Below are 27641 nucleotides of genomic sequence, written 5' to 3' on the forward strand. Positions count from 1 at the left end.
CAGGGAATTCTACTCCTGGGAAGACGAGGCACCTAAGGAGAGCCCTGAAGCCGAGGCGGGGTGAGCAGCTCAGAAGGACCCAGCAGTGGCTGCCTGTGGACAAAAGGATGTGTGTGTTCATCAGAGACAGAAGCTGCAATGGGCACCACCCTCCATAGAGGAGATAGCCCTGAGCTCCTCCATCTTCACTGTCCAGTCAGAATCTCCTCTACCACAATCTGCATCAGCTCTCAAGGGAAACAGAGACCAGCAGTCCCCATCCTGTCTGTAACAAACCTTGGGGACTTGAGGAGCAATCTTCAGGAACAGCTCAGTCTCCCCGCATTCCAGATAACCAATCTCTGCTTCTCTAAGCCAAGGGTCTCAAAACTCAAATGTCTACAAGGGCCAGGCATGCAAAAAAATGACTGCAAGAGCTCTGGATCAAAGACAATAAGGAGTGGTGGGGACTGGGGTAAACCGAAGATGCCATGCCCCACCTAGAGGGGAGAGCTCTTATTCCACTCCGGGCAATTGTTGCCATGCATGAACAAGAACCTAGTGCTGCTAGATCTTGTGGTGTTTTTCTTTCTTTTTTTTTTTCTCCAAGAAAAATCTGGAAGAATAGATCTTTAGGGACACTTCCTGGAAATTTACTTTTTCAACATTGAGGAGTCCACCGGGTTGCTATGAGTTTTTGACTTGTTCTGAGCCTTTTTTGGGGGATACTGTGCTGGGCAGCCATGTCCTCCTCTGGCCTTGCAGTCTCCAGCTGGGCCCTAGGCCCTATCAGGAGGGAGGGCCACTTCAAGTGTAACAGGGCTCCCCTTTGGCTTTTAGGTTCCTGGGCTGCCAGGGCCAGAGGGGCCTCCCGGACCTCCGGTAAGTTTGGAGGGCTTGTCAGTGGCCAGTCCACTAATGTCCCCTCTCCACGGCAGTCACTGGGCTCAACCTCAGCCTTAGTCACTATCACCTCTTCCTCCCAGGGAGGGATTTTCTGGTCTACAAACCCCTCCCCACTCCTTTTCCCTCCCATGTTAAACAGCACCATCCTGGGGACACCAAGGAGCCCAAGCATTGCCTGGTTTCCTGGAAATAGCTCACTGGTAGGGCAGCCCCAGGGTCCCTTGTCTCTAAGCTCTGCCCAACATTTACCTCACCCTTTGCCATCAAACATCTGCCTCTCCCATTCCTCATTTGAAAGTGACTCATCGGTCTGGCACAGTGGCTCACACCTGTGATACCAATCTGGCACTCTGGGAGGCTGAGGCAGGTGGATCACTTGAGTCCGGAAGTTTGAGACCAGCCTGGGCAACATAATGCAACCCTGTCTCTTCTAAAAATACAAAAAATTAGCTGGGCGTGGTGGCACGCATCTGTAATCCCAGCTACTCAAGAGGCTAAAGTGGGAGAATCACTTGGGCCCCGGAGGTCGAGGTTGCAGTGAGCCAAGATCGCACCACTGCACTCCAATCTGGGCAACCAGAGTGAGACCCTGTCTCAAAAAAAAAGAGAGGAAGGAGGGAGGGAGGGAGGGAGCGAGGGAAGGGAGGGAGGGAAGAAGGAAGGAAGGAAGGAAGGAAGGAAGGAAGGAAGGAAGGAAGGAAGGGGGGAAGGGCGAGCCCCAGCTCCACTGGATTGGCTTTCCTTGGCTACAGAAATGTAACCATGGGGCCCCTGTGCATTGCCCCTCGAGGGCCCCCAAGCACCCTGAAGCAACAGATGCTGGCCCATGCCTCTGTGTGGTTCGTGGTCCCCAAGGCACTGTGTGTCCTCTGTTGTGGATGGTAGAAGTAGCAGTAGGAATAATGATAGGAGCCAACGTTTATTGAAACTTACTGGATGCTAGACACTGTTTCAAGCACTTTGCCTGTATTAATTTAATGTTTGCTGTGTTACCTCTGCGTCTTTCTTTCGTGAGACTCTGGGTCAAACATGAGGACCACAGAGAGATTTTCTGTGAGCCCTGGCTGGAAAAGACTGGCTCAGACTATTCCCTAGGAAGCCCCAAGCATGACCCTCACTTAGCATTTCTTTCTACCTCTCAGGGGCAGGAACCCCAAACCATACTCTGCACCCAAAACCCTTGTTCTTCTGTAGTCCATTTGTGGACTAGGCAGTTGTGTTAACTAGAGATGCAGTTCTAATGCACCTTGTTTTATTCCAAATGCAGGGGCTCCAAGGTGTTCCTGGACCAAAGGTAAGGAGAAGTCATGTGACAGGCACTGTGTCAGTGCTAGTAGAAAAGAGGGAAAGTGCACCCGAGACCAGCTGACCCTTTTTCCTAGAAGGCATTAGGTGACACTCCAGCCAAGGGGGTCCAGTCAGGGCAGGAGGAAATCCTAGGTTCCCTTTAGCATCCATCATTGACACCTGGTGTGCTTGGGCTTCAGAAGCCTCCCATCTGTCACCCCGCAAAGGGACAGGTTAGATTCTTAGCCAATGGTTAAAATCCTTTTCCCATCAAACCTGCCCTGGCCCCTTCACTCATGCTGAGTAGAGGTGGGAGAGAGACAGCAACGTAGGGTGGGACCCCTCCCCGGCTCAAGCTTGGGGGAACTCTGCACTGGGCTCTCCCGGCCTCCCCTCAAGCATTTCAAATGGATGAGGGGGCTGGAGGCTGTTGGTGTGACAATGGCCCTTTCCTCGTGCCCTGGTATTCAAGAGACTTCAGGGCAGTTTGTTCTCCCGACTAGGCTGTGAGCCTCAGGGCTCTGGAGGTGGCATCTCAGGCATCTGAGCAAATCTCTGTAAGGTTCCCGTTTTCCTGCCATGCAGTTGGGTACCTGTGCCAAGGCCTGACCTGTGGGTTTGTCCCCATGCCACCTACTCCTTTTCTCTGCGGGGCTCTCAAAGCTCCCACAGGATACAGGGGCCACTAACTGAGGTGGGAGTAGGCTAAGAATTCAGGGATTCTTGGTATCCTCAGCCCGCCACCCCGACCCCTCCCTCCTCTACAAATGTCACCCCAGCCCCCAGGACCCCAGAATGCAAGAATGAACTGTCTGGGACATGTCCTTGTGTGATCTCGTCCCCTCTCCCTTTCCTCCAGGGGGAAGCAGGACTAGATGGAGCAAAAGGAGAGAAAGGCGTCCAGGGAGAAAAAGGAGACCGTGGTCCCCTGGGACTACCCGTAAGTACCTTGGACCCAGCAAGACTGGTGGGTTTGACGGGCCAGGGGTGTGGGCTGGGACCGGGAGACAGCCACTGGAAAGCTAAGGTTCTAGAGTCTGAGCATCCAGAGTTCCACGTGGTTTGGCTTTCCCACCTGGGAAAGACCACAGGCTCTGATTCTCTTCCTCCTCTGGGCCCAGGCCCCACCTTGGTGCTCAGGAAAGGCAATGCTGAAGAAGACAGGCTCCCCCACCCCAAGGGGCACCGAGCTGGGAGGGCAGCTTCAGACCCTGCTTGAGCCTGGTTCAGAAGCAATCAAAGCCTGCTGCCTTTATGGGGGCCAAGCTTGGAGGGTTTGGAAGTAGTGGGACAAGAAGATAGTCTCCATTACCGTCCATTTTCCCAGAGGGACCCCAGGAGAACTCCTGCTCTCCCCTCTTAAGCACTGGTCATGGCAGAAAGGCACAGACAAAGTCGGACTTTGTGGTCCCAGCAGGCCAAGGCCATTCAGCTCCTGGGTTCCTGGAGATCTCTGATCTCAGCCTGCCCAGAGCCAGAGGCCCCAGGTCAGAGGTGGGGAGCTGCTCAGAAGGTGTTCACATGTCATGATATGGGGCTGGGCTGGATAGGGCTGATGGCCTCTTCACTGCCTCACCTGTGTACAGGTGAGCGCATCCCACCACCCTCCCTAGAGCCTGGGCTCCATGCCCCCTAACCCTCCACTGAGGCTGGCGTTCTTCCAAGAGCTGGAAGGGATGTTAGCAATCCATCTCATCATTTCACTGATGGTCCCAGAGAAGAAAGTGGGTCACTGGAGGTCACATACAAAGTTGGTGGCCAAGCCAGAGGCTGCTCTGTGGCCATGGCCTTGCAAAGTGACTCCTTCCAGCCACTCAGGGTTCCTCTGTCCTGGGCTCAAGGCCAGTTCCCACTCCAGGTAGCCATAAAGAGCAGAGAAACAATGGAAAGCCCAGTTAACCCCACTTGGCAGAGCTTGAAGGCCTGGTTAATACAATCACAGCAACCAAACAGCAAATGCAAGAGGTATAATTATACCCTCATGAATGCATTCGAGGTAGGAATATTTAAGAAGCCAATTTGCTTGACAGACCACAGAAAACTGATGACTTTAGCAGGCATTTTCCCATGTCTTAAGCTGTGTCTGGAATGATTAAGTGCTCCTTACTATTAAAGAGCCTTCCTGCCCCACTCAACCACAAGCCTCTCCTGATCCGCATTCATGGCCCCAACGACCTTGACGAACACTCGAGAATTCAGTCAGGGGTTGAAATGCAAAAGGCACAGCGACCAAACAGGTAATATTAATATAAACAAGGAAAGTGCCAGACGAAAGACAAAGTAACTACTCTATCATTAATTTTCTCACTTTTGATAGAGGCATGGGTACAGAGAAGTATTTTTTTTTAGTTTACATAAACAACAGAACAAGCATTCATACGAGACAACTGACACAAACCTGAGGGAGACACTAGGGAGTGGAGGGGACTGTGGTGCACTAGAGACCGTGTATCCCTTCTTAAGGGGAACTGTCCCTTCTCAGCTCAGCTGACTGTTGCCTTGGAGGAAGGCGGAGCTGGTATTTCTGGATCTTCCTATTTTTCAAAGGAAGTTAAACATCTGGTGTTTTATGTGAAATCTTTCCACTTTCTAATATTAGATCAAAATTATTTGCAACACTGCAGACCATACAAAATATGTCAGTGGCCCACATATGGCCTGAAAGCCTCTAATTTGTGCTTTCTGCTCCAGACCTCTCAAGACAACTGAGTTTTAATGCTGCATTTTTTTAAAGTATATGGATATTTAGCTACCATTCTGTTTCCAGGTTTCACCTGGATGTTTTATTCCACATAGTAGCAGCCTGCTTCTCCAGGCATATCCTGGAGTGTTCCCCCATTTGCCCTGCAGAAGCAATTCTCAATGCTGGCTGCACACTGGAATCCCCTGAGGGCTTTTCAAACTTACCATCACCCTGGGCTTCCCTCTTGGAGATTTTGAATTGGATTGGGCTGGGATGGGGTGGGACCCAGGCATCTATTTTACTTAATATTGCCCCCCAAGAGATTCTAACGTGCTGCCAGGACTGAGAACCACAGCTTTCTAGCCCAGTGAGTCAAGGTTGGTCCCAGAATCGTGTGCTCCTAAATCTGAGAAGAGTCCCTGCAGAGTCCTTCTACCCAACACCTTTTCCATGAAGAAGCAGCTCGTTGCCTCCATCTTCTAGGGACTTCCTTTTCTTTTTTTTTTTCTTTTTTTTAATTATACTTTAAGTTTTAGGGTACATGTGCACAACGTGCAGGTTTGTTACATATATACACATGTGCCATGTTGGTGTGCTGCACCCATTAACTCGTCATTTAACATTAGGTATATCTCTTTTCATTTGAAATTCTGAGGCTGAGGCTTAGTTGGAAGCAGTTTTCAAGCACTCAGTCCTTACCAGGCCAGAGTATTGCCACTGCCTTCTCCCTGACTTGTCACATTGGAATCATTAGAAAAGGGTCCCTGGGTTTTCCTGGGTGGGTTTCAGAGGCAGCTTCATAACCCAGGGTTGGAACAGGAGTGCCCCGCCTCCCCCCACCAACCATGTATTTCACTGGACAAGAGCAAGCGAGGGTGCTGATAGCAGGTTGGTCTCAGTAGCTTCCCACCTGCTGCCCATTTGCTCTGGGAGATACATGGCCTTAGACCTCTGTCCCAGTCCGCTGCCTCCAAAGCCTCTGCCTACACAAGAGCCCTTGTCTGGGAGCATATGAATGGATCGAGTTTAGGCTGAGCATCTCAGACCGTAAAGTGCCAGCGAAATGTCAGGCGTCATTTGTAATATCATCTAAGAGCCAACTCATTCCCCCAGGCTGAAGGATAAGCAGACCAACTCCTACCCAGATTTCACGACTGGGTGCTGTCACCCAGGGCTGAGACCCTCAGGGGCACCCCAGCATGGCCTGATCCAAACAGGAATGCAAAGAGGCTGAGAGAGCCGTCCTCACCTGGGGACCCTCCCCAGTGAAACCTGTCCTGGGAAGGGTGCACAGCTCTGATTCCAAGACATCTCTCCCAGCATTCCTTTCTGTATCCCTTTCCCCATAATACTGAAGGGAGACGGGTTTCTGAGAGGGAATAAAGGAAGAGAGGAGAGGAGGGGGCGGGAGGAGCAGGTGGCCTTCCACACCGACCTCCACCCAGCCTGCTCAGCAGCCAGCCACTGCATTCAGTGTCTCCATGTTTTCGTTGGTTTCCATGTAAATACCATTCCCTGTCCTCCCAAGCTTATTTCTCCAGTTGTGTTTGATTACCAGCATTTATGTCTGTCCAGAGTCACTGCTTTACTCACCTCTTCCCTCCCCATTGTTCCCTTTTTCTCCCTCCCAATCCTCTCTTCCCCTTCTTTTGGTCAAACTGTGCCCTTCGTCCAGGGAGCTTCAGGTTTGGACGGCAGGCCTGGGCCACCGGTGAGTGTCACTTCTCCATCACCCCTCACCCCACCCCACTCCACACCTGGCCTGTGATCCCTTTTGTCTGTCCCACCGTGGCCTTGTTTTCCCAGTGAATCATGCCTGGTCCCACCTCCGACACCAGAAAGGTGCCATTGATGCTCTGAAGTGCCTTTTCTGGCCTCTTGACCAAATATGGCTGGCCTTCATCTGAATGCCCCTGTACACAGAATACACCCAGGGACCTCAAACCTGCCAGGTGTGGGGTAGGAGGCCACTCCAGCAGCACCGTTCCTGATTCCAAAGGAATGCTGGGTCCAGCCTAGGTGCCCAGCCCTGGAGGTTTGAGCCATGGCCTCTCCCCACCAAACACACCAGTGTCTGTGTGTGCCCGTCATGCTGTGTTGTCTTCATGCTGTGAGCTCTGTCCATCTCCTGTCTTCCCACGAGGGCCTCCTAGTCTTGTGCAGCCACTAGTCTAGTATATGTGGCTGAGCACAGGAGTAGCCTGTAGGAGCACAGAAGCCAGTCCCAGCTCTGTGTCTTATGCACATTCTAACCACCCTTGCACTGCCTGTGATGGCACAGCCACCCTGCAACCCAACAAGCTGGTTCATTACAGAGCAAGTGAGGCACACTTGGGTCCTCTCTTCCTCCATTCTTTCTGATTCCAGAAAACAGGCATCATTTACTCTTGACTAGAAAGTACCTGGCCCTTCTGCTTATGACTAACAACTGAAGGATCAGAGGAAAATTCCCTCCTGTCCACCTCCGGTCCCTCCCCTGAACGCCCTCTGAGGTCAACCTTCCCAGGGTGTTGAGCTCACTCGCCTTCAAGTCTTGAGTCCCTGCTCAGGCACCATCACGAGAGCTCTGTGCACCCAGCCCCTTCCAGCCAGGGAGGCCCTGCTCTGTCTGCAGAGGGCTTTCAAGGCCATGTCTGCCCATGGCCTGCATGGAGTTCTAGTTAGCTGGCTGGAGCCACCCTCAGGGGAGGCGAGACCTTGCCAGGGTTCGTGTGTGGAGCGTAGGGGACGCGCTGAAGCACAGGCTCACGGGTCTTCCCAGGCGGCCGGGGGCACTTGGAACTGGCACCAAGAGAAGCCCAGAGCTTTTAGAGGTAGGAGGGTCAAGAGTGACCTCTGTGAGAGCCCCGTCCTACTGAATGCCTATCCTGTGCCCTCATAAATAGGAGGTGACATGGCTTGCCCAAGATGACAGACTTCTTCAGAGCCCCCCACCTCCCTGCACTGATGGAGTTCACACCCTAAACCCTTACATGCAGAGAGCACGCCCCGGCTTCCAGGTGCTATTATGGCTTTGCTCCTTCACCACGGTCCCTCCCTCTCCATCCTTCCCCACCTAGCACACCTGTCTCAGGTGCGGGGCAGGGCTCGGCGATGATCTGTGGTTGCAATCAGAGAAACCAAGACTTTCCTCTCAGTGGCTTCTCCCGTTTATGTTAGATCAAGGGAAGCAGTACAAATTCATACACTCTGTCCCTTTGGAACTGAGGCTTTATTTTCCTCATAAAATCAGTATCCTAACTTTAAGGGAAAATGTGGGGAAAAAAATAAGTCTTCCCTGCCAATATTAACATTTATTGAGCACTTCCTACGTGTCAGGCTCAGCACCAAATGCTTGCTATGCATTCATGCATGGAAACCTGGCATGGTCGAGGAGGCAGACACACGTGGTACACACGGGGAAACTGACACTCGGCAAGGCTAAGGAGCTTCTCCAATACCCAGGAGTTTGTAGGCCTCTGAGGCAAGGCCAGCCAGGTGACTCTGTGGCACTGTGCCGAACCATTGGCCCGAGCTGACTCCTCAATGTTTTTGAGACAGAGTCTCGCTCTGTCACCCAGGCTGGAGTGCAGTGGCGCAATCTTGGCTCACTGCAACCTCCACCTCCAGGTTTCAAGCGATTCTCCTGCCTCAGCCTCCCAAGTAGCTGGGATTACAGGCACCCACCACCATGCCTGACTAATTTTTGTATTTTTAGTAGAGTCGGGGTTTCGCCATGTTGGCCAGACTGATCTTGAACTCCTGACCTCAGGTGATCCACCCGCCTCAGCCTCCCAAAGTGCTTGGATTACAGGCATGAGCCACTGTGCCCGGCCTCCTTTTTCTTTCTGCTGTGCTATTATGGATGCCTACAGCCTTCCTTCCTCCCTTGTGGTTGCAAAGAGGGGCCCTGAGGACATCTTACTCTCCTCTTTGTGTCACGTGAAGTAAGTCATGCCCCACCATTCACAGATACATTCAGAGCACCGGAAACTGCCCACAGCCCAACTCAACTCCTCTTGTCCTCATCTGAGGCCAACAATAGGAGATGCTGAATTAGAGACTTGGTCTGGCCAGGCTGTGAATTGGGAACCTGGGAAGATGTTGGATGAGGCCAGAGCAAGCCCTGATGCTCCGTGTCTAAGCCATGAGCTCCAATGGCTCCAGCGCCCCCAGCCCCGGGCTAGTGGAGCTCGTGATACGCCTCCATGCCAGGCCAGTGTCGGTGCAGACATTGAGCCACCCATATTCACCCGCAATCCAGCCAGTTCCGCAGGCCTGCGAGTGGGGAGAGAAGGCCCCGGCCAGAGGCTAAGGCCAGGGCTGTGGGTCTGCGGTGGGCTGGTGGGGTGGGTGTTGGCTGAACAACCCTCTCTCATCTGCCCCCGTGTGTGCGTCCGCATCCATCTCTGTGGCATGAAGACCCTCCCGCTGCATGTGGCGCTGCAAAGCAAAGAGGGTGCCAGCCCCCGGCCCCTACCCCGGGATGGGTCCACTCCCTCCCAAGTGCTTCTGGGAGCAAAACTAAGCAACCATTCTCCCACCGTTTTCAGCCTTGGCAAGCTTGGTTGTGAAGCAAAAGGGCTTCAGTCCACAAATCTGGCTCTGAGGCGTGGGGCGGTGCTCTCTCCCCAACAGCCCCTGAACCCAAAGAGGATCACCGCCCAGTCGAATGACTGCCCTGAACGAGCCTGGCCTCGCCAACCCTGAAAACTGGGCCTTGGACCTTGCTCATCTCTAGGCATCGGGTGGGGCACCCAGGGCTCCCCAGCATGTGGGGACCCTCACCTCTGCTTTCTTTCCCCTTCCCAGGGTACTCCAGGACCAATTGGAGTTCCAGGCCCAGCGGGACCAAAGGGCGAGAGGGTGAGTGTCACTGAGCCAGGGGCCTGGGCGGCCAGGAGGGAGGGGCATGCCTGGAACCCAACACCAGGGGTCTCAGCCCTCATGCCTTCCTTCTTCCATCTCTTCTCCTGGTCATCCTCACAGCAGCCTGGGACAGGGGGTGCTGGTTGTATAGCTGTGAGTGGACAAGACTTGAAGGGATCAAGGAGATGGAGAGGCCAGGCACGTTGGCTCATACCTGTAATCCCAACACTCTGGAAGGCCAGGGTGGGAGGATCACTTGAGTCCAGGAGTCTGAGACCAGCCTGGACAACATAGCAAGACCCCAACTCTACAAAAACTTGTTTTAAAATTAGCCAGGCATGATGGTGCATACCTCTAGTCCTAGCTACTTGGGAGGCTGGGGCAGGAGGATCAGTTGAGCCCAGGAAGTGGAGGCTGCCGTGAAACATTATATTACTGCACTCCAGCCTAGGAGACAGAGCAAGACCCTATCTCTATTTAAAAAAAAAAAAAAAAAAAAGAAAAGAGGAAAAGAAAAAAAAAAGGAATTGGAGAACTTCCTCCACTTTGGCTTCTGGCCACCTTGTGTCCATCTCAGGTTCAGTCTGGCAAGGCCCTGGGCGCCATTGTCACTGGACATGCCTAAACTTTGTAATGATTTAGGGAAACTGCATGGAACAGAGGGTCAGGTGGTGTTTAGATAATTCCTGGAGGACAGCAAGAAGTCAGGAGGCCAGAGCCATAGGCCAGCTCCCATGGTCGCCGTCAAGGGACGTTGGCCATGTCACAGGACTTGCAATTCCAGGCCTGTCCTGCTGGAATGGGCATGTCCGAGGGTAAGGGTGGAGGGCGCCGGCTGAGTGGAGGCAGGGGAGCTGCGTGTCTTTCTATATCAGCTCTTCCCAGCCAGGCCCTGGGTTCTACACACTCAGGGCTCAGAGGTCCCTGCGTGGGCATCCGTGGAGTTCTCTGCCTGTGTGGGCAGCTCCCTGCGCTCCCCATCTGCCCACCTTGCTGGCTCTATCTCAGGTGGGGAGGGCAGGAGCTTCTGCAGAGGGTGCAAGCTTCTCCGTGACCACCAGCTTGGGGAAACCAGGAGGCTGCCCTGAGGGGTGACCCTTGAGGCTCCAGAGAAGAAAGCAAAGCTCTCTTTCTCTTCCCTTTCTCTTTCCCTGCCTTCCTGCTCTGCTTTCTTCTCCCCAGCTTCAGCCTCAGGCCAGCCAGGCCCAGGACACCACAGGTCATTCTGGGGGGCCTTGGGGGATAGGCTCTGCTGGAGGGAGAGTGAGGGGGGCTTCTGAGCCGCCTCCCCAAGGCAGTGTTCACATCAGCAGCACCCCACCTTTCCCATAGCCCTTGCTTCCTGGAGGGCTCTTGAGGGGACTGGAGAGGTTTCCTGTGTTTCATACCAAAGTAGAAAATGGCAAGGAAGATTGTTACCACGTCTGGGAGGATTCATGTATTTCTTTCTCCCATTTCAGGGCAGCAAAGGAGACCCTGGGATGACAGGACCAACGGGAGCAGCTGGGCTTCCTGTGAGTCTCTTGGGATCAGAGGTTCCTCTCCTCCTACCCCTGCCCCCATTAGAAACACCCAGGGCCAGCTGGGCATGGTGGCTCACGCCTGTAATCCCAGCACTTTGGGAGGCCAAGGCGGGCAGATCACGAGGTCAGGAAATCAAGACTATCCTGGCCAAAACAGTGAAACCCCGTCTCTACTAAAAATACAAAAATTAGCCGGGCATGGTGGTGTGCACCTGTAGTCCCAGCTACTCGGGAGGCTGAGGCAGGAGAATCACTTGAACCCAGGAGGTGGAGGTTGCAGTGAGCCGAGATCGCACCACTGCACTCCAGCCTAGGTGACAGAGCAAGACTCCATCTCAAAAAAACAAACACACAAACCAAAAACAAAAACAAAACACCTAGGGCCTGGAGCACAAATCCAGGGCCAAGGGAGAACTCTCATTTCCATGACAGACAAAGCTGCCAAGAGGCAACTGGTGATGGGCTAGCACGCCCTGCTGGGCACTGCGCTGTGAGAGGACCAGGGCCTCTGCCATGCGGACCCTGTAATGGGATGTGAGTCCCTCCCACTTTGTTAAGTGCAGCCTTCCCTCAGCAATGAGTGTGCCACGGCCCCTGCTCTCAGAAGGGGCAGAATCAAATCCAGACCCCTGTGATAGGAGAGGCTTCATGAGCGGAGCAGCTTCCCAGGGGAGCTGGGCCTTGCAGGGGACACCTGGCTTTCCATCGCAGCATGCCTTCCCACCACTTTGTTACAGAAGTTGAGTGTCTGCCTGAGAGAGCCCTCACTTTAGTTTCCCATCCACTGGAGGCTGTGTGTGTTGGTCAGGTACACACATCTGGGCCAGCCTTGCCTCGTGGTAAATTCCTCTAGCTATAGAATGAAGAGCATTTTGCACCTTGAAAAGAGGGTCTAGCAAGAGCCTGGCAGGAGAGCCTTGGGAACTCACCTCTGCCAAGAGCATTCCTGGCCCCCACAAGCGCATCCTCAGAACTGACCCCTCACCCGTGGTAGTGACCTCGGGAAAACCCAGCCACAGGCCAGGACCTGGGCCAGAGAGGCGAGAAAACCAGAAGTGTGTTCTTTTTTTTTGCTTTTTTTTTTTTGAGACGGAGTCTCACTCTGTTGCCAGGCTGGAGTGCAGTGGCATGATCTTGGCTCACTGCAACCTCGACCTCCCAGGTTCAAGTGATTCTCCTGCCTCAGCTTCCAGAGTAGCTCAGACTACAGGTGCCCACCACCACGGCCAGCTAATATTTTTGTATTTTTCATACAGATGGGCTTTCACTTTGTTGGCCAGGATGGTTTTGATCTCTCTGGACCTCGTGAGCTGCCCACCTCGGCCTCCCAAAGTGCTGGAATTACAGGCGTGAGCCACCACGCCCGGCCTGAAGTGTGTTCTTGGTTTTGCTCAGAACTCATCACTTGCCTCTAGGTCAAGTTTTCTGAGCGATTTGCTTCTCTGTCCGCTTTCTGTATAATGGGAATAATTAAACCTGTCTCTGGTGAGTGAGGCATCGGGAGAGTTTGATGAGCCTGGAAGAAAGCACTGTACAGCCGGCCTGTGTGTCCTCATTAACATGCCTTTGTTCCCCTAATCTCTTGCAGGGTTTACACGGACCACCTGGGGACAAGGGAAACCGGGTGAGTCTGAGCCCCTGCACTCGTGCTCTGGTTACTAATGCCTTCATGCTGGAGTGGAATGATCAATCGGTGATTCCTGACCAACATGGCAAACAGTTTTTCCTGATAAGTCATCCTAAATTGAAAGGCTTTACAAGGAAGATCTTAACCCATTGCATGTAGGGAGCGTGGGGCCTGATCCTCACATGGAAGCCTGTATTTTTCCCCACAGCAAGGAGAGACTGAATCCCACGGCAGTCACCAGCTTAGCGTTGCCATCCAGCAACAAGAGCCGTGTGTCCAGCTCTTTCTAGGTTGCCCTGATTGTGGGCCCCTACGTGATCATTTTAGATCCATTGCTACCTTGTCCCTCGCCTTCTGAAACTTGGTTTTGCCAGACATTCCAGGCCACTGGTGAGAGAGAAAATAAATTCCAGCTCCAAGAACAAGCAGACAGCTGTTGGAAGCAGCCAACCCTTTTAAAAAATATTACAGCCACTATTTCTCTTGGAAAGAGTCGGCAGGGCTCTGAAAGGACTGCGCCTTCTCAGACCCTTGCTGTCCCTTTGGTTTCTTCCATCTTCACCAGGACACACTTACCAAATGCCCACGGCACCCACAGCCACGTAACAGGGTGTGGCACCTGCCACGGCCTTCAGCATTTGGGCCCAGCAGGGAGAATTTAACTACATCTGACCAAGAGATGGCCTTTGGGTTCCCCTCTGGAGGGTCTCATCTGCTGCTGCATCAAAGGGGCTTCCTGGAGTGAGGGGCACAACCCCTAGAAGCCAAGTGTGTCTTCTAGCGGGTCCTAAAATCCAAGGCGCTTAGAGGAGAAGGAACAGATGGAGAAACAAGGCCCAGACGATGATTATGTGTTCTGGGTTCCCATGGAGAGTTAGAGGCAGAGCATACGGTCTCCAGAACCCAGGTCTTGTGGCTGATCTTTGCACACTGATACCATGTTCATGCACAGAAAGTGCCAGAATGCCTATGCTCCTATGTGGCAACAGTGAATTCCATTCTCTTCAATTCAAGATCTATTTACTGAGCACTCCCATTTTCCTAAGTGCTCTTCACTGGCAGCTGCTCAAAAGCAACTCCGTTTGTCCCGCATCTTCTATAAACAAGAGGGAGGAGCAGCGCCACCCCTGCCCATGGCAAAACCAGGTCTGGAAACCGCCAGAATAAACAGACCTGCTTCCAGATGCTCTAAGCACGCTGGGAAGGACTTTCCTCAGTGTAGCATCAAAGGATTTAGGCCTCTAAAATCTTTGATCATTCCACCTCTTCATTGGCATACTAACTCCTTTCAAATGTCTTTCTGACATGTTCTAGTTTTCTTTATTATATTCAATTAGTATTTTCTAAACCTCCTTCTTCAGACTTTTTCAGTTGGCTGGAGACACTGAACCGTTTGAAGGCTGCAAAATTGGTCCTTCAAGGGACGGTGACCATGTTGCTCTAGAGGTGGAGGCAGGACAAGTACCCTTGTCACAGACAGGGAGGGCAGGGGCTGGCGGCTCTGATGCTGCAGCAGCTGAGGTTATCGAGTCATCCACGGAGGCCCCAGGAATCAGTGGGAAAGTATTTCTATTCCCCCTCCCCTTTCTGATGTTTGACACACTTTCCTCCATCCCCTTTACAAATTAGGAATGTGTCACTTAGTAAAAGTCAAGTTCAGAAAACAATGAGGTGGCACACACCTTTCTATTGAGCACACCATAAAGAGCCAATTGACTTATTCCCAAAGAGCAGGTTTCCAGCTCAAGGGCAGCTTGTCCTCTTCATGCCAGGGATTTGACTCTCAGGATGCCCGAATGTCCTGGAAGAGTCTCCCCTCAATCTTGCCTCCCATTATGACCTTTCTTTTTTTCTTCGAGACAGAGTCTTGCTCTCTCGCCAGGCTGGAGTGCAATGGCGCGATCTCGGCTCACTGCAAACTCTGCCTCCCGGGTTCAAGCAATTCCCCTGCCTCAGCCTCCTGAGTAGCTGGGACTACAGGTGTGCACCACCATGCCCAGCTAATTTTTTGTATTTTAGTAGAGACAGGGTTTCACCATATTGGCCAGGCTGGTTTCAAACTCCTGACCTCAAGTGATCCTCCTGCCTCAGCCTCCCAAAGTGCTGGAATTACAGACATGAGCCACTGTGCCTGGCCCAGAGATTTGTTTTATCTTACAGTGAACCAAGATACAACCTTACAAGTATGCTTCTCCATGTCCCATCAAAGGATGGTCTCAGAGCCTCTTTCCTGTTCACGGAAGGAAAGTCCTTGTCATGGTGGGCAAAGGCCCAGAGCCCCAGACCAGGAGCTTTCTAAGGACACACACACCAGTGGAAAGAATATCCTGACCTTGTCACTAAGAGTGCTTCCTTTTGCCCTAAGCAGCTCTGTGAATTTGGCCCAGGAGCCTCCTTTAGGGTAAGAAATCAGTCAAAGGATAAAGGGTGGCATGAATCTGGCAATATAATCATTCAGGAAAATTGGGTGTTACTGTGGAGCTGCCTGCAAACTAGCCAGCTGAAAAGGTCTGTGTGCATGCAGTGAGGCTGCTTCTGCTCTCTGAGATGCCCAGCTTTGGGGGGTGAGGGGTGCACGCATGTTTGTGTGTGTGCATGTGTGTGCGCGCGCGTGTGTGTGTGTGTCTCACTTCCTAAGTCCGTCTTGTCTCCTCACTTCTTCCTCCTCCACTATCTCTTTTGGCCTCTCCTTTACTGCTTCTCCCCCCACATATGTTCATTCCATTATAATAATCCCACGTCCTTCATCCTTTCCCCTCCCCCTCACCAGCTTTCAGTTTATCTCCTCCAAAGTCCACTGTTAGACATTTACTTATGTTTTTAAGAAGCCTTTGCCCCTTGGCTTTATTTGCCCCTTTCTCCCTTACCAGCTAGGGTTCCCTCTGTGCAATGGGTCTCTTTTGTGTCACTGTCTGGGGGTGGGAGGCAGGGAGAATGCAGGTGATGTTACTACTCTAATAGCCTCAGAGGACACCAGATTTGGGGCAATTGCGCAGATTCTTAGAACACAGTGCTCCATGGTGTCCGTTACCTGTTGTGAAAGTCTGGAACACGCCAACCCTCTGTTACCCCCGGGGTATCCTGGACTAGGATCCCCCACTCTGGCAGATTTGCCCACCTTCTTCATTAGGAAACTGCTCATGACCCAGAGAATGAGGGGCCACACTCCTGAGAGCATTTACCAGGGGGCTTCCCCACCCAAATAGCTAGTGGTTTTGCTGGTCTACCATCTGGGGATGATTTGTGCCATGATGTCCTTGTTGGCAGACAAAACTTCAGGCCGATGGGAATATACCTAATATGTGCATACATATTTAAACACATGTCATTATTTTCTAAGTAACAATTTGCATTTTTAGAAAATTCATTTAGAATAATGCACTGGCAGTTGCAGACAACCTCTGGAATAGAGAAATTTGAGTAATTTCCGAAGATCTGGAGGAACATCAAAAATATTATTTTGTTTGTTTGTTTGTTTGTGAGAGTCTCACTCTGTCACCCAGGCTGGAGTGCAGTGGCACAATCTCAGCTCATTGCAACCTCTGCCTCCTGGGTTCAAGCGATTCTCCTGCCTCAGCCTCCCGAGTAGCTAGGATTACAGGCTAGTGCCACCATACCAGGCTAATTTTTGTATTTTTAGTAGAGACGGGGTTTCGCCATGTTGGCCAGGCTGGTCTCGAAGTCCTGACCTCCAGTGATCCGTCCGCCTCGGCCTCCCAAAGTGCTGGGATTACAGACATGAGCCACCATGCCCAACCTCACAACAAATTTTCGAGGCAGGTATTATTGTACCCATTTTACAGGTAAAGAAACTAAGGCTCAAAGAAGTAACTTCATAAAGTCATGCAGCTAACTGTCAGAACCAACTCTGACTTCAAGCCTTTGTTCTAATATGCTACCCAGCCTTCAATGTCACCCTGGAGCGACACTGTTGAAGTCCCCAAGCATTAGATAATCCCCCTTCCATAGAGGAAGGGAGCTCCCAGGAAGACTCTCTAGGGGCATACTAAGCCCCCTTTTTAGGAAACACACATATAAAAATGCAAATGCAAATTCATTACAGAGGTGATACTTCACTTTTAAAAAGAATTCCCCACAGCCCTTCTTTAAATAGACTCTGACACATACAGTATAGGAATCAATTTAGAAAAATGATGTTTACTGTAGCTTTTCAGAAACAAATGAATTCCTTAAACCAACATATTCATATACAAATAACTGTCTGACTTCAGACCAGGATGAACCAGAGACACAGATAGAACAGGAGAACCCAGCTGAGAACCAGGGGCCATCTGTGAGCTCTGGACACACACATACATATGTGCACATGGACACACATGCATACAGGCACACACGTGTTCATGTGCCCAAGCACATACCCACACACACTCAAACGTGGGCACACACAAACATACACACAAGCACATACCTGTATACTCGTACATACATATACACGCACATGCACAAGCACATATATGCATACACTCATACATGCTATGTTCACACACATCCCAGGGCTCCAAGCAAAATCACCTTGCCTCCTAATAGAATGTCAAAAGGATAAACATTAATTGGGGAAAAAAAAGTTTTCACCCCAAAGCCTTTCAAAAATAGACTCAAAGAGAAGGAAGTTGGTCCCTAGCCACTGTGTTCAGCACAGACCCACGCTGGGCTTAGTATTAGCAAAACTGGCCACCAAAATCTTCAGTCTGTGGTTCCCTCCACCTGCAGCTCTGAGCCCTCTGCCTGTCCTCCCCTCCCCGTCCCACCCACCTTAGCCAAATTCTCAGGTTCCTTGGGGGTGGGGAGGAGGTGGGTATTGACTCCAAATCCTATTGGGGAGAATATCCTAATTTAAAGCATCTCTTTTTCCCTTTTTAATTTTATTTTTCTTTTTCTGTCTTTAACCTTAACACATGAATGATCTTAAAGTTTTGATGTTGTTTTTTTTCTCGGACTAAACCATTATTTACAGGGGGAGAGGGGGAAGAAAGGCTCTAGAGGGCCTAAAGGGGATAAGGGAGACCAAGGAGCGCCTGGATTAGATGCCCCCTGCCCATTGGTATGTTTTTGTTTATCACTTGCATTGTTCTGGTTTCTGTCCTTGAGGTTTGCAAGCTGGAAACAAAGAAGGCAAATAAACTAAGATGAGAACCAAATGTCTACACTGATGCTACCAAAATCTATCTGTTCATTTGACTGGTGAAATTCTGCCCGCTGTTGGAGTTGCTTTATAACCACAGCTGCAAGTAATTCTGGCTAAATCCCTTGCCTTTGAATCCTTTTCCTTTGAAGATACAGAGCAATCGATGTGTGGAAGTGAAGAAACCACTAGGAAAGGGATTTTTAGGGGAGGCCTCGGCTCTTAGCTCCAGGATGGCTTTGGAAGCCAGTGTAGCATTTGTGAGCCATGGATTTGCTTTCTTTGTTTCGTGGCCACCTCTGTGGGCCGGTAGTTCAAGCTGTCTGAATCCTCACTTGGTCAGGATGCAGGACACCAGAGTTAGCATCTCCTCAGGGCCACTGATGCTCAAAACTGGGCAGAACAAGGCCAGATGAGGGGCTTCTAATGCACAGCCTCCCAACACTCACCAGCCATCCAGCTAAAACCTTTAAAGCTGCAGACTAGAATCGGTAGTCAGACAGACACCCCATGGGAAGCCTTCTCAAAAGAGCCAGCAATTAATGATGAGGCACTTCTGCTGGGTTTCTCAAGTGCCTTTGAATCCATTTGAAGGTTCTAAAAATTTTGATGCACTAAAGTTGAAGTTTGTCTGTGTTTACACTAAATGAGTCTGTAAAGAGAGGAGGATCAACAGAGAGGGGGCAGGTTGTATGTGTGCAAAGCTGAACTCTCCAGAGCACAAAGAGAGCACAAAAGCTGGATTTGGGAGATGGGGGATCACCTGGGATTTAGCCCCTGTTTATAGATGCCTCAAGGGTCCTGCATCCTGGCCAGGGTAGGACTGGGCCTCTCCATTCCATGGTTGGAGCTGGCCAACCTTGACCTGAATAATCATCGTGGTTGGTTTTGTGAACAGGGACACCGAGGTTTTAAAGGAGAGAAAGGGGAGCCGGGGTTACCAGGGCTGGACGGACTGGATGCCCCATGCCCATTGGTATGGCATTGCCCTTGCTTGCCTGCATGGCCGATTTGGGCTTCCCCACGTGTGTGATTCATACTGCATTCCTCCCCAGCCACCCTCCACACTCCTCCGCCATCCCACCCAGTCTCCACTTCCCGCTTCTTCACTCTGTAAATGCCAAGGGTCACCCCACCGGGGCTAGTACTCTGGGGGCTCCCATCATGCCACCCTCTTGCATGCAAAGTTTACCGGGATGTTTCCTGGCTTCCTGCTGCAGCTACTTCTAAAGCACAGCCACCTGATGCAAGCCAGCTCTCCCACCCTGAAGTTGGTTTTGGCTGCCTCTGATACTCATCTCCAAGCTGATTCTAGACAAAGCTGCCACCAGAGACCAGCTAGGAAACTGGATTCTCTGGACTGGTTCTCAGAACCATGACTTACTTCTTTTCCTTCAGGCAGTGAAGTTAGTTCAGAATCACTGGCTGAACACCTACTGAAACATGTGAATGAGATGCCTGATCAGCCCTGTATCCCCTGCCCCTCTGTCACATGATCTGGGGGACAGAAGGGCATGATTACAGAGTAGACTGAGAAGCTCTAGAAGTGAGGTGGAGGAGGGGCCACCTGCCTATTCTTCCAGGTTGGATCGTGGGTCGCTGCCCAGGTGACACCATTAGAACTAGGGGATGGTCCAGGATTAGGTTTTCGGATCCTAAAGGGTTTGTCCTTCTTGCTTAAATCTCCAAAGACATTACCAGACCCTTCCTTGTCCCTTTCTTTCATGGTCGGATGGCTTCTTACTGAAGAGTCTGGGAGAGACGGAAAGGTCAAGAAGGTAGTTAAGGAGGAGGCAGGGAGACAGCTAAGGACCCCTCCTCCAAGCACGTCCCAGGCAAAGTGGTAGCAGTTTATTCCCGCCTGCCCAGTCCCTCTCTAGGCATGGACAGTCTAGGCCTCCACGCTGATCCTCTTACTGCAAAAGAAGCTGAAGGGAACACTTCACTCCAAGGCTCAAGGGGTTACAGCTCTCCCCAAATTTCCCCAATAGGTTTGGAGTTCAAGAGCTATTTTATCATACCAGTAATAAGAGAATTTGGGGTCTCACATCCCCGCCCTGGGGTCACACAGGAATTCTCTTGAACAAAAGAGGAAAAGATATAAGAAATTATGCTGTGTGACCCGGAGAGGTGGTCGTAGAGCCCCTTGAAGGGCAGTAGGGACTTTTTAGGAGGAGCGTAGGCAACAAAAGGAGAGTGCAGAGCAAGCAGGCGGGTAGCATGCTTCCTGTCCCTGCTGGTCCTGCCAAACCCTGCGCTTGCAGCCTGCACAGCCACCTTTCTCAGCCAGGACTTCCCACCATCCATGCACCAATGGGAATGCCGCTCTGGCCCGCAGAGGCTCCCTTGAGCACCGACCAGGTCTTCCCTTGGCCACAATCCCCTCCCACAATCTGGGCACCTTTAGTTCTGCCAGCAGCTGCTTTGGCCTCTCTGTTCCTCACCATACATTACTTTTCATTCTCTGCCTGCCCTGCCCTCCATATCCCCCGCCACCATCCACACACCAATGGGAATGCCGCTCTGGCCCGCAGAGGCTCCTCTCCCTCCCAGCATCCATGTGACGTGTGTCATACCACACCATGGCAGGCTGGGGAAGGGGCACAGGGTCACCCTGAAACTGTGGAATGTACCACCTCCCCCTGCAATCCCCTCCCCAACCCAGAGGGGAAAATGAAGGTCACCCTGATTTGACTCTCCGTGTAAAATGGCATTTTCTTCCATAACATCCCATATCAATATGTCAATTTTCTATTAATTTTACTGGGGAAGTGTCTTCCCCTTGTTGTTTCTCACTCTGCCTCCTCCTCTGTGTTATTATGGGCTTGGGGGGCAGGGGTAGCTATTGCTCATGACTTTTACTACAAGATAACCAGACTTCCTAAGCCCTCCATATTGGGACCAATCCCTGCTGAATGCCAGGTGATGAGAGGTTTCAGCCCCTGGCGTGGGTGGATGACGTCAGACCAGGGCAGCAGAGGACTCTCATTCCACAAGCTCCCTCAGCACTGAGCACTTGCTCCGGGTCTCCTGAAGCCCCGTGTCCATCTCCTTGTCTGCCCTGCCTGTCTAGCAGACTTGGGCTAAGAACCAGACATTTGCCCTTGGCCCAGCCTCACCTTCCCCACCGGGTCTCTAGATTTCTAGATTCCCCACAGGGTATGCCAGCAAGGAGAGGATATGAGGGCCCGAGAAAACTCAGGAAGGTTTCTGTCACCAAGGGCAGAACACGAACATCTTGAGGCTAAAGGAGCTGCATGGTTGCTACCAACAGAGGAGACCGACAGTGTGCAGTTGACTCCCATGTTGTTACTGCACTTCACCCCCAAATTCCCAGCAAGGTCTAAGGCTTCGCCAGGAACCCTTGTCTTCTTGCCAAAGGCATCTCGGGGCCGTCCTGCAATACTCATGAGGTTGCCTGTCCCTTCATGCCCCTCACCCCACCCCAGGATTGATCATCAAAGAAGGACTGTCTATATGTCCTCCTCTCTCTGCTTAGGAAGAGAGACAAATAAGAGAATGAGAAGGCTGGGAAGGCCCTTAGAGGTCACTTCAAGCAGCTGTCCTTGCCAAGGTTTTATGGAGGAGGAAACTGAGGCCCCCTTGTGCTGAGTGGCTTACCCGTGAGCAGCCAGCACTCCATAGGGCCACAGCAGAGACTGTTCCTTCATGGCACACAAGGACATCTCTGCTTGCTGGTCCCACAGGCTAGGATAGCCCCTACTGGCCTTGCACTGTAGCTGCATGTGACCTCAACCAATGGAAAAATAGCCGGATTTGTTTCCACCTCCTTCTGAGGTTCTGACCTGTAGTAGAGAAAAGGAATAGACAAGAGTGGGTGAGCCATATCCTGATCAGCTGCCAAAATGTGTGTGGCCCTTGTTACCCCCATCCTGCCCGCTTGGTGGACCACTGCAGGAAGTCTGAGCCCTCTGCCTTCCTTTCTCCTTGCAGGGCGAAGATGGCTTACCAGTCCAAGGCTGCTGGAACAAGGTAAGGCTTCCCATCGGTTTGCACTGGGGCTCCATTCTCAACAGTGCCATAAAGCTTCCACAGTTTCCATTCTGCCTTGCTACAGATGAGGCAGCAAGACATAGGTCAAATAGTCACTGTCTCAAAGGCAGGGTGCCCATTAAACATCCCATACACTGCATGCTGTTAACGAACATTTAAAAATGCTTCTTAGAACATCAGCAAACCCTACGCGGAATGTCCGTGCAGCCACACAGGTGACATCTTTATGCTTTGTGTGTTCAATGTACGTAGTGTCTTTCCCCCAAGGAACTTCCCCAAGGAGTTCCAGATCATCACTCATAGAGTTCCTCTAAGGTCGTTTATGCCATGTGATGACATGTCTTAGATGTAGGATATCTCAGTTGCTTTCACTCTGAACTCACATGCTACTGTGCCTCCTGTAGGGGCTGTGCTCCTCACCACCCTACCACTCCCCTTGCATTTAAGCTGGCAGAGCTTCATGCCACCACACATGTCACCTGCAGCCAAATCTCTCCTGGGCTCCCAGAGTTCCTATCAACAATGAGTTTTCATTGATTCACACTGGCCTTGGCATTTGCCATCGTTAGAGCAGTCTGACATCATAGGACTGTGCCCTTGCATGTGATCGCTCCATTCAACCATGGCTCCCAGAGCACAGGGCTGCCCAGGCAGACAGGGGCCATCTGCTTGCTAACTAATCCAGATGCCCCACCTTGGTCCCCAGCAATGGTGGCAGCTGCTATGCTGCCCCATACCATCTCCCTCCACCTTGCCTCTTACTCCAAGTCTTCTCACCAACCCCCCACCACCACTGTCTCAAGGTTCATCCTCATAAAGGGGCCAGAGACTCCAACCTGTTCAAGAATCTGTGCTCAGCGAATCTAGTCCTGTTCCAGTGACAGCAGAGTCACACTTACAATGAGATGAACAAGCTCCCCTGTACTAAGATGCCAGAATCTCATTAGTGCACTGGGTTGTGTAAAAGTGGTGAAACCACCAAGACCCCAGGCCAACGCTGACCACCTACTTGCCCGGATACCTAAAGCACCCCCTAACCCAAGAAGGAAAAGCTCAACACTCAAGAGAGATGCCTCCCCAGAATCTATCCCTGGAGCCTGGCCTCGTCCTCCTGCCAAGCTCCACCTAGACCTAGTTAAAGCGCCACAAAAGCAGGTCAGAGGTGTCGTAAGACCTCTGAACCCTTGACCCCTAAAAAAAATTTCCTCTTTAAGGTTGCTGCCAATGGTTAGGAGATAGAAATGGTTGAGCTTAGCAGGGGAAGAACAGCCACTACCAAGAGCTGCAATGTCTTGGAGAAGCAACCAGAGAGCTTCAAGACTACTCATTCACACCTTAAGTCCAATCTGGGACAATGCAGTGGTTACAACAATCAGGCTTCCAAAGGCAGCAGAGAAAGAGAGTGCCCTCTAGTGACCACAAAGGGGATTCACAGAGAGGTGAACTTGGTTTCCTCCCTTCAGGGAGCTAAGGTAGCCACCAGTTTCTTCCACCTAGGGGCTCAGGGTTCCCACAGTTCTCCTGTCCAGGACAAGATTTACCTCCCTTCCTACAAAGGAAATAAACTTCTGCAGACCCACTGAAACTAACAGAACATTGTTTTGTTTTTGTTTTGCAGTGATGCCTCTAACCTTGGATTGGCCTGTGTGTGTTTGTACATAGAATATTTATTTTTATACAGTTTTCACTTTTTGAAAATGCCAGAAGTATGATGCATCTTACAGATTATTAAAAAAGAAAGAAAAACCTGCATATTTTGTACAGAAAATATCAACCTCTTCCCTTTTGTTTACAAGATGTTTTGTATAAGCCCATGTCTCTAATACATTTTTTGTTTGGTCATAATGTCTGCATGATATTTGTGCACACTTATTAAGTATCAAAGCTTAATAAATTACTGTGTCCTGGTGCCAAAGGGGGCCAGCCAGAACTGAGGTGCTGGCTAGCTCACATGTGAATTCACATAAATGTAGAGGTCCATGATATTTGCTAAGCTAGGTGTGTCTAAGAATATTTTAAACCCTTATGGATTTTCATTATTAAAAATGAAACATGGCAATTCATGATCCTGATTAATCATTATATTAAATACATTCACTCCTGTGCAAGCAGCAATTCCCAGAAGTAGGGGTCCTCAGAAGTATGGAGTAAGGTTTTGAAATGTGAGGTTCAACAAAGGGAGGGAGGGGAACTTTATTGAGCAATGTATGTTGTTACAGATCCCAAGTTTATCACAGTGCTTGCTGTGTGAGCATTTAGGTTCAGTTGTGCTAAGGGCCCCCAGGGTTTCAGAGGAGCCATTTGCTCTTGCTGTTGGGTTATGGTAGGTTTTTGCTTGTTTGTTTTGCTTTGTTTTGTTTTGAGCTACAGTCCCTAGTACCAGCTATTGCTAATCATGGCTGTTGACTTGATATGAGTTTGTGGGTTCACTCACAACTAGCAGTTGAAGGAGCTTTGCCTCATCTGATGTTCCACTCCAGCAAAGGGCATTCAGAAACATGCCTAGATCTGGGCTTGGGCTGGGCCAATCTGAAGTTGTTTTTATTTTTTTAAGAAATAATGTTATATTGCTTTCCATATTTAGAGCATTGCCTAGAAAAGGTCTCAGGAAACCGGTTTTAATGACCAGTTAAGTCTTACCTATGGTGTAGCATACAGGTTTATTGTTAGCTGTTTGACAACATAAATTCATGCTTCTAAAAGCTTGAAAACAACAAATTACTCCAGTACTTTACATACATCCCCATCTGGTTTACATTTTGCATTTTCTTTACACATCCTTTCTTCCTAGACAATGCAAGTGGAAATTTAACCTCAGACTCTGTCCACATGCTGTCACACAAAACTCTAAATTAGTGGGCTTCACAGTCATTAGACAGAACCCTGCCATGTGTGGGGATGAGGTCACACTCACAAGCACTCATGGTAATGAAATTACATGCAGCTCAGACCCAAAACGTCTATACCAACATTCTTACTCTAAATGTCACTAGCTTAGCTTAGAACTTGGACAACTTCCTCTTCTAAGTCTTGGGCTCCTCATTTGAAAAGTGAAGCAAGTCTGGGCAACATAGTGAGATGCTCATCTCTACAAAAACATTTTTCAAAATGTAGCTGAGTGTGGTGACACTCGCCTGTAGTCCCAGCTACTCCGGAGGCTGAGGTGGGAGGATTGCTTGAGCCCAGGAGTTTCAGGCTGCAGTGAGCTATGATCGCACCACTGCACTCCAGCCTGGGCAACAGAGTGAGACCCTGCCTTAAAAGAAAAAAAAAGAAAAAAGGAAAGAAAGAAAAAAGAAAAGTGAAGCCATGCAGTGGTGAACAAGAGTTGATCTCTGTGGGCACAAAGAGGGCTCATCTGAACCCAGGGATGTTTCTTGCCCTGGGTCGGGTTCTCATGGCCCTGTAGCCCAGGGACAACTTCTCCAGCAGCCATGGAGTACTTTTAGAAGCCACAAAAATATCTTAATTTTTCACCTTTTTAAATTTAGAAAAAAAAAGTGAATATGTAACAATGAATCCAGCCAGGATTGTTTTTGTCTTTCTACCAGCACAATTGTAAAATATAATTTTTTGTATTTTTTTAATGGAGGAAGGCAAAACTGCCCAGGGCCCCCAAAAGTCATAATGCAGCCCAGCCCACATCCTCTGCCCCTTAGAATTCACAGTCACCCTAGCTGCGGGTGTCCCCACCTCCAGGCCACACTTCTCCCCTCCCAGGCAAGGGCCCAAGCAATTAGGGTGTGACCCTGTTCTTCTAACCCCCTCCCTTTCAGGCTCTGGCCAGGGCAATCACAGCTCACTGATAATCTCAGAATAGAGTAGAACATTCACTGGAACCCGGAAAGGGGAGATTCGGTGTTAGCTGAATATCCTGGGTAAATGGGCAAAGAAACCTCTTTTGTTCCAGTCCTGGGGTTATTCATTTACTTATGACACTTTAGCTACTGCCACAAAGGATTCAAAGTCACAAGAATCTATGTAATAAAATAGAAATGTGTGTAAAGAGAAGTTTAAAAGTCAGAGTCAAGGAAAACAAGTAGAGAGGAGACAGTGGTGGCTGGGAAGCCCAGGGGATGGGGAAGGTCCTTGCCGTAACTGAGGCAGGGTCACACACATCACTTCAGGCCACCTAGTGGTCACAGAAAAAAAAAGGCTCGGCCTGGTTTCGGAGCCCACACTGCCCTGCCCAGTGGATTGCAGCCCCCTGAGGTTTAGCCCCGTGTGTGTAAACACATTGTCTCCCCACACGGTTGTTGCTGCCACAGTACTCAGCCAGGACCCCACCCTATCACTGGACTGCACCCCAGGCTCCTGACTTCAGGCCCCTGCCCCCAAGCCTCTCCACTTGAATCTTGGCCGTGTGTCAAATGCAGTACAGGGAGAAGAGAAGTAAAAAGACACGTGGTCAAAGAGTTTGCACAGTAGCTGTGAGTCCATACTAACGCCCAGCAGACCAGGACAACCAGGCGAGAAGGAACAATCCAGTGATGGAACGGGAGATGCAGGCACGTTGCAGGAGGGACCAGGGAAAGGCCAGCCCTATGGACAGGGGCCACAGAGGGCTTGCAGAGGAGAAAGACATGCTGTCTGTTTTGGGGGACTTGCGGCACCTCCTGGTGAGAACTGCCTGCCCAGGGAGCCAGAGGTGCACCGAGCCCTGCCCACTGAGCATGTTGGTGAAAGTTCTTTGTAAATTGTAAGGCACTGGGTCTTAAGGCCGTTTGTCTCCTGTGGTTCCTCTGTCATTCCAGTGCCTGTGGCTGTGTGCTCTGGCACAGCAGGACACATGCCTAGCATTGTCCACCTGGACACCTGCAAAGAATGAGCCAGTACCCCATGGGTGACAGTGTGACCGGGTCATCTGGGCCCGAATGGTGCCTCTCCCCAAGGATGAGACTTATGTGGTTGTGGTCATGTGAGCCAAGGGAAGCCACATTGCTTCCCTTGCCGAGGGAAGAGGAGGCTCCTTCCACACATGCCCACCCCGCCCCATCTCAGCCCCACCCAGTGCTGGCCTCCCTTCCCCGGCCCTGCCTTCACCTGGCAGAATGGGATAGGATGGAGCTGGGGAGGGTTGTCGTTAGCCCATAAGAGGAGGAGGGCACTGGCCAGCAAGTCCAGAGACTCAGCTTCTAGTTCTTTCTCTACCATTACCTCACTGTGTGGCTTGGGCACCTTACTCCAGGTCTTAGTTTCCCCAAGCGTCAAGTGAAGAAGCTGGACATGGGTGACCTCCATAAAACTTTCCAGCTCCGACACCCTGAGGCCCTCTGGCCCCACAGGCAGGTCACCTCCTGGGAGGATCGTGGAGACTGGAGTACTCCATGTCCCCCACCACCTAGAGTTATTTGGCTGTGACATTATGCATGGCACTGGTTTTGCAAAACTGTGTGTGGCATGTGTGTGCTTTGTAACCCCAAATAACAAAACTCGGAGTAGGCTTGTGCCACCCAGGAGTAGGGTGAGCGGGGTCAGCTTACCTTAGGGCAAGAACAGCTGTAGGAGTTCTTTCTCACATTGGTGTCGACATGGAGGATGTATCAGAGAGAAAGCAATACAGCACTGGCCACCTGCAAAGCCCCAATAAACATTCAGGGACATTGCACTGGCATGGGGAGGCCCACCCAC

General features: G+C 50.9%; 1 protein-coding gene across 12 annotated transcripts in view; it reads left to right on the forward strand.

Moving 5' to 3' along the window:
* The window catches only part of COL13A1 (collagen type XIII alpha 1 chain), a 157058-nt gene extending 132989 nt beyond the window's left edge, over positions 1-24069 (forward strand). For 2 of the 12 annotated variants that reach the window (XM_030797968.1, XM_003258175.4), the window contains 9 exons: positions 820-861; positions 2153-2179; positions 3032-3112; positions 9647-9700; positions 11164-11217; positions 12815-12850; positions 17829-17915; positions 21951-21989; positions 23629-24069. In XM_030797968.1, the coding sequence (XP_030653828.1) occupies positions 820-861; positions 2153-2179; positions 3032-3112; positions 9647-9700; positions 11164-11217; positions 12815-12850; positions 17829-17915; positions 21951-21989; positions 23629-23631 (423 nt within the window). In that variant the 3' untranslated portion in view covers positions 23632-24069. Of the gene's footprint in view, positions 1-819; positions 862-2152; positions 2180-3031; positions 3113-6530; positions 6567-9646; positions 9701-11163; positions 11218-12814; positions 12851-17828; positions 17916-18894; positions 18973-21950; positions 21990-23628 lie in introns of all 12 variants that reach the window. The other 10 variants (XM_030797967.1, XM_030797972.1, XM_030797969.1 and 7 more) reach the window with 7 other exon arrangements.
* Positions 24070-27641: the final 3572 nt, after the last annotated feature.

The sequence above is a fragment of the Nomascus leucogenys genome, chromosome 18, assembly GCF_006542625.1.
Source record: "Nomascus leucogenys isolate Asia chromosome 18, Asia_NLE_v1, whole genome shotgun sequence".
Lineage (NCBI taxonomy): Eukaryota > Metazoa > Chordata > Mammalia > Primates > Hylobatidae > Nomascus > Nomascus leucogenys.